General features: G+C 39.7%; 1 protein-coding gene across 1 annotated transcript in view; it reads right to left on the reverse strand.

Moving 5' to 3' along the window:
• Positions 1 to 13,377, reverse strand: part of SNX10 (sorting nexin 10) — a 60,925-nt gene that overhangs the window by 11,656 nt on the left and 35,892 nt on the right. The window contains exons 3-5 of the mRNA XM_060782054.2: positions 12,520 to 12,606; positions 11,136 to 11,236; positions 10,196 to 10,294 (exon numbers count right to left, since the gene is read on the reverse strand). Coding sequence (XP_060638037.1) covers positions 10,196 to 10,294; positions 11,136 to 11,236; positions 12,520 to 12,606 — 287 coding nt within the window. The remainder of the gene's footprint in view (positions 1 to 10,195; positions 10,295 to 11,135; positions 11,237 to 12,519; positions 12,607 to 13,377) is intronic.

Here is a 13,377-nt window from a genome sequence, read left to right on the forward strand (position 1 = left end):
TCACCTACAAAGCCCTGAACGGTTTGGGACCACCCTACCTGCGTGACCGCATTTCCATCTACGAACCCACACGCTCGCTCCGGTCATCTGGGGAGGCCCTGCTCGTGATCCCACCTACGTCGCAAGCGCGCTTGGTGGGGACGCGGGACAGGGCCTTCTCTGTGGCGGCCCCCCGACTTTGGAATGCCCTTCCAAAAGAGCTTCGTCAGGCCCCTACTCTAGCAGTTTTCAGAAGGAACCTAAAAACTTGGCTGTTCCGATGTGCCTTCGCAGATTAGGAATCCCCACCCCAAGTCCTAGATGCACTTTAGCACAACTAATGTTGCTGCACACCGCACTTTAATCCTACGTTCCTCCTGCCATCTCAGCACTTTTAACCCTGTACCCCATTGCGCTGGCCGAACCAGTTTTAATAGTGTCTTGATGTATTGTCATTGTGGTTATTTTGCTTAATTGTTTGATTTGCTTTGTTTATCGCTGTGTCATGTTTTCTATTGTATTGTGTTTTGTGGCTTCGGCCCGTGTAAGCCGCATCGAGTCCTTCGGGAGATGCTAGCGGGGTACAAATAAAGTTAATAATAATAATAATAATAATAATAATAATAATAATTCAGATAACATGATCACTGACTGTTATTCAAACAGGAAATTCTGGGGGCTGTAATAAAAATTACAGTTTTCTTCCTGCTGTAAGGTTGTGCGGCTTGAATAGCTCTTTCTTCATGCCCACTATAATGTACATCAATGCACTTTTAAAGTTGCAATACAGCCCTTGACAACAATTGGTATGTTTGGTGTAAATGCCCTAAAATGTTCACATGCACTTAAATAGTTCAAGCAATGTCAGACATTCCACTATAGGAAAAACTGCAAACAATTTATCTTTAGTTAAGCGAAGAAAAAAGTCATTTTGGCTGTGAGGAAAGCACGTCACGCAGCACCTGGACACAAAAGAGCAGGTGGACATTTTAATAGAACTGAAAAGAACTGCCAGTTGGAACAAGTTACAAGGTAAAAAAAGTTTCAAGGGCCCAAAACTCAGAGGCATGAAAATGGGCTCTGAATACATGCTAACTGGTGTACATAGGGCTCCTTATGTGAGAGAGAAACTTTGGACAGTCAGAGTCTCTTGTACACACACTGGTACACTACATAGATAATTTGGGCAATGGTGGGAAAGCCCTATGAGAATCACTTTCCCCAGTTTGGGGCCCTGGAGAAGTTTTGGGTTCGGATTGATTGGAGTTACAAAGCAAAACATCTCATTGGATCCAGGCTAAAGAAAGTTGTTCGAAATGCATTTTGAATGAACCAGCTTTTGGAAAGTAATTAAAATCACATCCAGAGAGAGACTGCAAGGAAGGGAGGGAGGTGAAATAGGTAACGAAACAAATAAATTAAAAGTTTGAGAAAAGACTTATCTGAAGTAAACTACTGGTTTGTTAAAGGTACTTTTGAGGTTGTAAGGAAAATATTTGAGAGATTCATTCCCTACTAAAATACACACTTATTTAGAATACATTACCTTTAATTAGGGAGTATGAGCATTGTATGCTTAGGTCTGTACATTCCATTAAAAAGCCTGCCTTTCTGTAGAGATAAATGGGAAAGCAAGTCTGCACATGCTCAAGGGCATGGTATCGCTTCATATAGTTGTGGACAGAGATCTCTAGGCCTGTGTTAAGCCTAGAGTATTGGCACGCATAAGGCTTTTCCAGATCCTAATCTCTGCTGGAGTGCAAGAGTATAAAGGCATATTTTAATTGATCTAAAGAACAATGTGAACATCAAGGCAGTCTGGCAAAATGGTTTGCTTTTAGACCATTCACAGAGGCTCAGGCTGCTTGGAGGCTGAAGCAGTATTTTTAATAAAAAGCAAAACCATGTGGTTTGTCTTGTTTGGACAAAGGCCAAAATCTGGTTCGTTTCAACATGATTTTATTAGGTATATTACACACTGTTCTGTTGGAGGAGAGCATATGGCTAAGTAGCTCAACTTAATCCTAACTAAAGATTTCCTGTATCTTCTGTAACGTAATATAGTGACAGATGCATGCTTGCATGTGTGCAGAAGGTTAACACTCTGATTTTGTTTTCAACAAATTTACTCAGTCCATTTACATCATATAATAGTCAGTGGGGGAGGGGGCAGAGAAGAAATCAAACATACAGAAATAAGCAAACACAGCCTGTGTTTTGGTGCCCTCTATTGAATGTACACACAGTGTGGATTCAATATGAATCCTTGAAAAAAATACACGGCTACTGTCACAAAGATAATAACTAGTTCGTTGTGACTCAGTCCCATAGACTGTAGTGGATTTACTCTAAGCATGCCTAAAGTTGAATCCATTCCTACCTTTAAAAATAATAGAATAATGTAATAAGCTTATTAGCAGAAACGTAGCATACAAACAGGAAAACTGGTATTTATTTATTCATTTATTTACTCTATCTATGCTCCGCCTTTCTCTACCCCGAAGGGGTTTCAAGGTGGCTTACATAGAGGCAATCATTCAATGCCTTAAAACACATACAAATAAAAAAATTAAAATTAAATTAGATTAAACAACAGCAACATTTTTACTATGGTTCAAAGACCCTTATTACACTGTAGCATACAAGTTATACAGGATTAAGAACATCCGGTTGGATAAAATTTGCAAACAGTAAAAACTGCTTAAAATACATGTTGGCTAAAATGTTGGTAAAAGGCTACAAGAAGTGCCGGTGTGTTTCAGCCTGTGTCTAAAATTGGGAAATGTCTAATTAGATTAAAATTAAAAACATATTAAACATTGAAAAGCATTAGAAATTAATTTAGTAAAGGTAAAGGCTTCCCTTTAGGCAGGATTACTTCTAATATATATGTGTTGTTTGGTAATTTTATGCTTATGTTGTTTTGATAATTTGATGCTTATGTTGTTTACTCTGTATGTTTTGGTGTTTGTTACTTGGAAACTGCCCTGAGTCCCCTCGGGGAGATAGAGTCCTATGTAAATCAAGTTTTATTATATCTATTATTATCCCTCTGATGCTAAGTCTAGTCGTGTCTGACTCTGGGGGGTGCTGCTCATCTCCATTTCTAAGCCAAGGATGTGAAGACTGCCCATCTTTCTGGAGATCTGTGGATGTGATGATTCCCATCTCTGATCCAGGGGCAATCCACACAACCATTCCACCTTTGCGAACTTAAGCAGCCCACAAAGAAAGGATACCAGGGCTATTCTCCCCTCCTTCACCCCCTTTTTGTCTTTAAAGGTGTAAAAATAGGCTTCTTACTGAACCTGGAGGCTTCTCCTTGCTTGTGTCACCTGAAAATGAGAGCTACCGAATGGGGAAGAGGGAATTCCCCCTTTAAAAAATCTGTTACAGAGCAAGGAAGTATTACAGAGCAAGGAGAAGCCCCCAAGCTTGGTAAGGGGCCTATTTTTTACACTTTTAAATGCAATAAATGGGATGAGGGAGGACGGGGCAGTGGCCATGCCTTCCCCCCCATGCCAATTGCAAGTTGATATTTTGACCCCTGTGTGAGAGCAAATACACAGGAAACTAGAGGTTTAAACTTCGGTTCCCTGCAAATTTTCCACAGTGTAGAAGAACCCTGAGTCTTACCAATATTAACTTATCAATACACATCGTAACAGGTTATTAGAAAATGTTTGTGAGATCTGTGTGTGCAACCACTATTGCCACCACCTTCTCTCTCGCACAGAATAATGTCTGAACATGCATGGAAGTTACAGCACACACCTAAACTTGAAATTTCCTCCACAACCTTCAAGTAACAAGGCCATGGTGGGAGAGAATGATGCTGCAAATGAGATACCTCTCTCTCCTTCCTTCACTTTATGGAGGCCCCAGTGGTGCAATGTTTTGGCCTTCAACTCCCAGATATCCTAACAGCTGGTAAACTAGCTGGGATTTCTGGGAGGTGTAGGCTAAAACACCTGGGAACCCACAGGTTGAAAACCATTGAGTTAAACTGATGACTGAATGACTGAAAGGTCAGCAGTTCAAATCCGGGGAGAGGGGTGAGCTCCCCACTTGCCATCTGTCAGCTCCAGCTTTTCATGCAAGGACATGAGAGAAACCTCTCACAGGATGGTAAAACATCCAAGCGTCCCCTGGGCAACGTCCTTGCAGACAACCAATTCTCTCACACCAGAAATGACTTGCAGTTTCTCAAGTCGCTCCTGACACACACAAAACACCTTAATCTGGATGACTACTTCATCTCAAGAGATGCCATTTCTCTTTTTCTTCATTTGTTCTAATGAACAAAAATGTTCTTGAAACAGGGACTAGCAGACTGGTTCCCTCCACAAGCTTTGGATAATAACTCCCAGGAGTCTTCATTTACAGGGCCTGAAGAATCATAAAAATTGCAGAGCTGAAATAGTTCCCAGACCCCTGCCAGCCCAGGAATTCTTCACTAAAGCGTTATTGACAGGTAGGCACTAAACCTGTTCAAAAATTTCCAGCAAAGGAGAGCCCACCACCTCCCAAGGTAGTTCATCTCATTTTCATTAGCTCTTACAAACAAGGAGGTTTTTCTGAATGCTTGGTCAGAAACTCCTGTCTTGCACACCTGTATCTGTGGAACCACTATCTAAAGTTTCATTTATCCATGTCTTACCAAATATGCTCTCCCTAGGCATTTTCCAGCAAATCCAAAGTGACGTGATGGTATTCTTGGACCAGAAGTTCTTCATGTCAATAGGGTTCAATATTATCCATGGTTTTGTGTATCCACACAAAGTCTGGGTATGTATTTTCTGCTAATATGGGAGTTTTAGACACTGAGAGTTAGCAACCCTGGTCCTTGAGCACCCTAACTGGAGGTCAACTATGACCAGCAGTGCTGTGGAATTTGAAGAGGCACAAATAGAGGATGAAAGAGAATCGTGCCAAGAGGAAGGTCCATCAAGCCAACCCTGACCAGGACCACCTTCTACTTGGAAACTGATGCCCTCACTGTGGAAGAAAATTGTATTAGTGTATTGTTATGTACTGATGATTTTAATTTGTTAACTGTTTAGGTGCTGTATGTATGTATATTTGATATAGGCATCGAATTGTACCTTCCTTTGTAAGCCGCCCTGAGTTCCCCCTCGGGGGTGAGAAGGGCGGGGTAAAAGTAACTGAAATAAATAAATAAATAAGAAAATGCGGGTCAACAATCACCTACGTATCGACCGCCAAGACACTACCCTTGGAAGACCATCATACTCTGACAACGAGGAATCACCTAAGTATAGGGGTTGTATTGTAATTTGAAAACAAAGGGTTGAATCTTGGTCTCTTGAGCTCTATTTTGCGCCAGTCCAGCAATTATGTAAACTGTAGTCCAAAACATTTGAAGGGAAACATTCGCATGAAAGCCTCCGGGAATATATTTGCAGAGAATCCAATTGCCTTCCCACTTCCTTAAGAGACTCATACTAAACCCTAGAAGGTATACAAGGATTCAGATTCAGATTTTTGCAGAAGGGATTAGGCCCATGATGGTGAACCTATGATATGCGTGTCAGCACTGACACGCATGGCTATTTTTGATGACACGCGGCCACATGCGGTCGCATACAGAGAAGTACACATTATAAGAACCAATCTAATTCCATCTTTAAATTTGTAAAAGGCTCTACAAATTTAACATCTGCACATTTGAGTATTATTCACTCCATAACTCAGCATGGAATATACATTTTTCTTATTTATACTATAAATATTGCAAAAAAAAAATTCTCGAAGTTGACACCCCACCCAAGTTATGCTCAGGTTTTTGGCAAATTTTGACACACCAAGCTCAAAAGGTTGCCCATCACTGGCCAATTTCTACTTTTAGCATTAGGCCATAATGCTAAAAGTAGAAATTGTAGGTTAATTTGTTTCTAGGCAGCAACTGCTTTAGAAATTACATTTTACTATGTTTAAATGGCTGCATATTTTATCTGTACAATGCCCAGAGTATTTTTTTTAATTGCAATCATGATGTCAATGCAATATTTGGTGACACATGTTTTAGTGTTTTAGTTGTTTCCTTCCCCATCCCAATCAAATTGGAAGATGAAGGAGGATAGTAGCTTAAAAAGTAAGGTCTTTTCCCCACTCCCACCAGAAGAAAGAGATTGCCAAAACGCCTTCCAACATCAAATACCAAAACAAGTTTACAAAACTTAATGCACTGGGGATGAAGCACACCAAAAACACTGTGCTTAAAATAATTACATGGGAGTGTCAACTAATCCAGCCTCTAATTCACTTTAATAAAAGCAGGCAAACAGTCAGCCCTTAGATTCATATAAAAGCACAAAGAAAGCAGTGTATTCAATGTAATGGGGGCACATTCTTTCCCTGACTGGCTATGCTCGATACAGCAATCTAAGTGTCTACTGGCTAAGAAAATTACTGGTTTCTGAAAACCCTTTGCAGCTCTGAAATGTAGGAATATGTCTTATGCTGAGTCAGACCATTTCCCCATCTAGCTCAGGACTGTATACACTACTGGTAAGTAATACTAGCCAATTTTTTTGGCGCCTCGATTGCCTCCGCCAAAAATATAGATCAGCAGTGATTCTCTTAAAACAAGGAGTTGCCCTCTGTGACTTGTTTTGCCCCCAAACAGAATTTTAAGGAAATTGTTACAACATTCCAGTTTCATTTTTGGGGGATGGTCTATGCTGGCTCAAAGGGATAGAAAAAAAATCCATCTTCAGATTCCCTGAAGTTGTGCAACCCATTCTAGACTGACTTGTACTAAACAATGTCTAACTGTTGGTATGTCTGCTGTCTGAAGTATCCCATTCTGGATCTGAAACTGATGAAGCATTGTTAAATCCTTCAACAATTTTTATGGTCAACTTCTCGCAGAAACATACCATACAATTATGCTGGAGGACCTAGAAAATGACTAAGTGTCCTTCCAGACAGGCCCTATATCCTAGGATCTGATGCCAGTTTTTCTGTTTGTCCCAGATTAACTGGCAATGAGGACTCATATCATCCAGTTTAAAGCAAAAAACCTGGGATCAGATCCTGGGATGTAGGGCCTGTCTGGAATGGCTCATAGATGAAACTATGGGTATCACTTCCATGGTACAGGGGTTGTATGTTCTGTTGGGATTAGTAACATGCAATCCCTTAGAGAAAGCCAGGAATCAGAAGTTCTTCTACACTGCCATATAAAATCCAGATTATCTGATTTGAACTGGATTATATGGAAGTGCAGATTCATATAATCCAGTTCAAAGCAGATATGTGGATTATCTGCTTTGATAATCCACATTATATGGCAGTGTAAATGGGGCCTGACTTGGTTCCCAGTAAACTTCTGTATTTGTTTGTTTATTTTTAAAAAGACAAGTATAGATGGAACCTTCTCCAAATGCATCTTATTCACAAATATCTACTCTTTATATTGTTGTTATTATTAGCAGTATGGAAGTCATGGCAGGTCAGCAAGGATTCGTAATTCCAGCGTAACACCACCCATGCATTTTCTCGTTGACTCTTGGTCTCGGTATACCTGGGCTAAAGGTAAACAAGGAAATACAGTATTCATCTCAATCTCCCTTAAACCCACAATAGCCCAAAGTTATGATTTTTTGATTTCTACCAAGAATGGACTGCACAAGTGGGGATTTCCCCTGCCTTCACAGGTTGCAGGTCTGAAAGTAGTAGGGAAACTCCCATTTCCTTCCAACAGTCAGCCTGGTGAGGTTTATATGGCCATGGGATAAAACTGCATGGTTGTATAAACACTGCAACCGAAGCTATAATTCAGGCAATTTCTCCCCAGATGTTATAGATCCTGCTTATGTATACAGGTCCTCTGTGCCAGTAAAAATGGGCAGCTGCAGGCTATGTAAGTGCAGCAGTACTCATTTCACTGGATCTTTCAAGGTAATCTGCTTGCGGTGAAGATAATTACAGAAAGCTGTAAGGTATAAAAAGGAGTTCAAAAATTCATAGTTTCTTAAATATACAGTGAACCCTCCACATTAGCTGGGGTTGGGGGCACAAGATCCCTCTGAAAGTGAAAAAACACAAATAAAAATGCTATATTTTTTACCCAAGAGAACACCTCCCTAGAAATCTCTATGTCCTTCAGTGTGCCTATAGTAAATGTCTACACGAAATTATCCATAGAATTGTGCTGTGTGGACTTAGATAACCCAGTTCAAAGCAGATATTGTGGCTTATTTGCCTTGATATTCTTGGTTATGTAGCTGTGTAGAAGGGCCCTGGGTCTTCCAGTGTGACTCTATGTTGAGCTTCCAGTTGAAGTTGACAATTGGGGGCCTTTCCACACAGCCCTTTATCCCAGAATATCAAAACAGAAAATCCCACATTATCTGAACGCGGACTCAGATAACCCAGTTCAAGACAGATATTGTGGGATTTTCTGCATTGATATTCTGAGATATAAGGCTGTATGGAAGGGCCCAGAGACACATGGAGGACTTAGAGGTTCCTAAATAGAACACTGTGGAACCTCTAAGTCCTTCAGAACTATGAATAATTGTATCTGAAAAGTCAAAACCACAAGTGTGGAAAAATGACTGTAAAACTATGTTTATTACAGCATCTTCTAACCTATTATTGTGGAAATTTCTACTCAGCTTGAACATTCCTGGACATTTTGAGAGCAAACTGCTACTGCTACAGCACTGCTGCTGCTACTATTACTATTACTACTACTACTACTAATAATAATAATAATAATAATAATACCATAACAATATAATCATACAGTAGAAATGGAGGAAAACAATAATACAAAAATAGCCCATGCTTTCAAGCGCTTTTGACTAAAACTCTCATTAGCCTCAAACAATGCAATCAACAGTGTCATGGGAGTGGTAATCCAAGCCAGGGTGCCTGGTTGTGTAATAACATCTCATACCAATAGCACAATATTACTACAGTCATACCTCTACATTTTCAGTTTTTACTTTTGTTCATTTGATTAAAAGTTTTCTCCCTAGCAAACTTTAGGTCCTCCAGTGCTACTTTATAGTCAACATCCTCCAGTCATGCTGACTAATATAGCAATTTCTAGAGAAAACACCTCTCTAGGAATTTTTAGGTCCTTCAGTTAGATTTTATAGTCATCTTCCAATGGAAGTTGACTGTCAAGACAAACTAAAAGAGCTAATTTGACTTGTGGTTTTAATTATTGGTTTTAATGTTTATACGTTTTTAACATTTCCGGTTTTTAATGTATATGTTTTTATTTTTATGTCTATTTATGCGACATCAAATAGTTTCCTGCTTGTAAGCTGCTTTGAGTCCCCTTTAGGGTGAGGAGGGAGGAGTATAAGTATAGTAAATAAACTCCTGAGAGAGGTGTTCTCTAAGGTAAAAACAATAGCAATTTCTTTAATTGCAGTTTTGTCAAATTCATGGTGGTCCTGCACCTCAAACCTAGTGAATGTGGCGAGCTGGCTGCCTCGGTCTGTTTCCATAGCTAAAAGTAGTCTTGGTCCCTATAGATCTGAATATACAGTATTGTCGAAGGCTTTCATGGCTGAAATCACTGTTCTTTTTCCCACCCTGGTCTTTCCAGAGATATATAAACCCAAATTTCCTAGTTTCCAACAGACCTCACAACCTCTGAGGATGCCTGCCACAGATGCAGGAGAAACGTCAGGAGAGAATGCTTCTAGAAAATAGCCATACAGCCCAAAAAACTTACAACAACCTGAATATACTGTTTGAAGGGTTGAATTGCCATCAATTACAGACCAGGTTTTGCTGGATTGGCTAATGACCCAGTGAATGGCCTCACCGATATAGCTGAGGAACAGACTTCCAATCTGTATTGTTGTTAAATCCTTATGCATGCTTCAAATGGCCTAAGAATAAAATGATGCATGCACTGTCCTGTGCTAACTACCCCTATCATATTTCCACAAAAATAGATACACTCTCTAATACAGCATTTCATTCAAGAGGGGAAAATTTATAAATCCCAGAGCAAATAAACATTTGTGGCAATAAAAACAATAGTTTCTCAAGCACTTCAGTTGAATTGCTCCTAAGCACATTTGCAAAACAGTGTGTGTAAATGCATAACTGTGGCCACAAGGTGGCTGTCGTGTACAAGAGAAAAGATACGCTGGAGCAATCAGAAATTAATTATCTTCATTAAGGCAATATTACCAAATGGGGAAAAAAGCAATGTGCTTACTTTTGAAGGAACTCTTGTAAGCCTTGACGGCGCTGATCCACGTGTTGGGGGTTATTTGTGTTAAAAAAGGGAGTTTTGGATGGAAGTTCTGGCAATTGTCTAATAAAAGAAAATAAACAGAAGCAGTTGGTGACCCCTTGCGTGAGCAAAAGCTGACTTAATATGCTACTACCTCTTTCTAGATTGTGAAACAAAGTTTGTGGCATATGTAGTTCCTGGGAATGGATTCCTATAACCATCATCTATTTTGCACAGTAATCTGCAGTAGACTGAGGCCCCATCTACATTGACCATTTAATGCAGTTTCAAACTGTTATTGAAGGAAGTAATTTTCACTGTGCAGATGATTACATAGGAAATTCTGGAACCAGTTTGAGGCCCAGATTACATGAACCACAGAGCACTGATGTACATTACGGGCTTTCCTTTGCATGCTTTCATGAGTGTTTGAGTCTGGCTGCATTAAATAGACAGTGTAGATGGGGCCCAAGATTGTGGGTATTTTGATGAATAGAGAAAGTTGGAATCTTGTGGTGTAAGTAACCCTTCGTAGCCTTTCTTTACAACCCTTTGGATTCCCGCAAACTGGACTAAACACACAAAAACATTTTAAAGCACCTATAGGTTCACCACCCCAAACAGCTAGAGACACGATGAAAACAGCAAGGAATGACAAAACATCACTTGAAATAGTGGCTACAAATGTATGATGTAGCCACTCAACACAGTCAAAATTGGCTCTTGTAGCCTTGGAGTGAGTTAGCCTTGGAAAAGAGGCTCAGCATGGACTCATTACTGCTATTCTCCCCTATGAATGTCACAGCAAATTGTATGTGCTTTTTTCTCCTCCCTACCCAGTGCTATTCCTCCCTTATGCCATGTAGAAACTATAAGCATTCTGTCTCTGACTCTATACCGTTATCATCTGGAAATTACTTACATTAGCACCGCATTGCTCTGAAGTCTCTGGCGGAGCCACACAAATTCTCTAAACCGCCGCCGAACACAAGAAGTTTTCCTTGTAAAACACATGCTATTTGTCTGTAAAGAAATAGAACATACTTGATCTGTAAACTGATGGACCTTCAAAAACTACATATCGGTTGCCTGCCAGTAGCCTGTAGCCAGGATTTTGATTCCGGGGGGGGGGGGGGGGGCTGAGTTTGATTGGGGGGGGGAGAGAGGGACTGAGGATCTACCCTAGCAAACCTTTTGTATCGTTATCCCAATACCCCCATGAATATGGGATATATTGAGCATGGTGATCAGATCATGATATGAATAAACATAACAGTTTAAATAATGTACCAGTAAGGCCTTCTCGCAGGCCATCCTGAGAATTTCAGGGGGGGCTGAAGCCACTCAAGCCCTCCCCCCCAGGTACACATCTGGCTGCCACCATTACCCAAGATCTAAAAATGTCTGAATCACCACCCACATCCCTTCTACACTACCATATAATCCAGATTATCAAAGCAGATAATCCACATTTTCTGCTTTGAACCGTATTATATAAATCTACACTGCCATATAATCCAATTCAAAGCAGATAATCTGGATTTTAAATGACAGGGTAGAAGGGGTCTTGGTCTCTGTAGACAGCTATCCAAGGTCCCTTCGACACTGCTATATAATCCAGATTATCAAAGCAGATATTCCACATTATATGCTTTGAACTGGATTATATGAGTCTACACTGCCAAATAATCCAGTTCAAAGCAGATAATCCTGATTTTGTATGACAGTGTAGAAGGGGTCTCAGTCTCTGCAGACAGCTATCCAAGACAGCTATCCTACACCGCTATATAAATCAGATTATCGTATCAGACAATTCACATTATATGCTTTGAGCTGGAATATATGAGTCTACACTGCCATATAATCCAATTCAAAGCAGGTAAACTGGATTTTACAGGACAGTGTAGAAGGGGTCTCAGTTCTAGACAGCTATCTGAGGCTCCTTCTACACTGCTATATAATCCAGATTATCAAACCAGATAATCAACATTATAAGTTTTGAATTGATTGTTTTTTGTTATTGATTAATTCAGATGATTGTCTCCGCTGCCATATAATCCAATTCAAAGCAGATAACCTGGATTTTATATGGCATTGTAGATGCAGTCCTGACATATTCTGCAGTATCTACTTCAAGCATATTTTTCATGTATCTTATAAGAAGCTTTAGCTTGCCATATTCTGAAATCTTGTAATATGGAGTGGGAGACAATCATCTGAATTAATCAATAACAAAAAACAATCCCACCCAATTTAGAAAGAACTACCACAAAAAAGCATTTTAATACTCTACCATGCATACTCACATGAATGAAGATTTCATAGTCTATATATGAATGCCAATAGTCTTCCCTTTGTAGCTGGGGATCTCGAACCAAGACTGTTACAAATTCCTGAAACAACATAATAAAGATGTTGGCATGGGACTCTTCTTAAAAAGAGGGACCCAAGTAAGCTTGCCTGGCTACAGCTTACTTATGTTCTCATTATACAGACATGAATGCCTTAAAAAGAACACGAAGTAAAGGGAGGAGGAATCAAACAAAATACTAACCAACCAAAACGAAAACAATGACTAATCTTGCCTATAGCACATGTCCAGGAAACCCTGTCAAGTAGCCAAAGGGGAATTTCTAGATTAGATAATACTGTATATTTCAAATCAGGAAATACATGCTTATAAGGAAAGATCTCTGTTGTGCCAATCAGGAAAAGTTTCAAATATTGTCATTTAAGAAGGGTCTCAATCATTGTATCTTAGCCACCTCACACAGAAATGGGCACAGAATTGGAGGCTAATATTTTTTTAAAAGCTTTATCACTGTTGCTTATAATAACTTTCACAGGAAACAAATAGTGTTGATCATGCAAAACTATCTTTCAGCCTCACTTTCAGCTTTAGCTAAAAAAAAAAAAAATCTGCACTTGCTTAAATGGAAAGGAGACAGCCCTTTCACTGATCTCCTATGTTTAGTACGCCCAAGGCATTGGATACTACTCTGAGTTAGGGTGCATTGACACTATAGAATTAATGCAGTTTGACACCGCTTTAACTGCAATGGCTCAAATCTATGGCATAACGAATGTATAGTTTAATGAGACACCAGCTACCTTGGCAGAGAGATACATAACTGTAGAACTACAACTTTCATTATTCCATAGCA

Source organism: Anolis sagrei, chromosome 6, assembly GCF_037176765.1.
Source record: "Anolis sagrei isolate rAnoSag1 chromosome 6, rAnoSag1.mat, whole genome shotgun sequence".
Taxonomy (NCBI): domain Eukaryota; kingdom Metazoa; phylum Chordata; class Lepidosauria; order Squamata; family Dactyloidae; genus Anolis; species Anolis sagrei.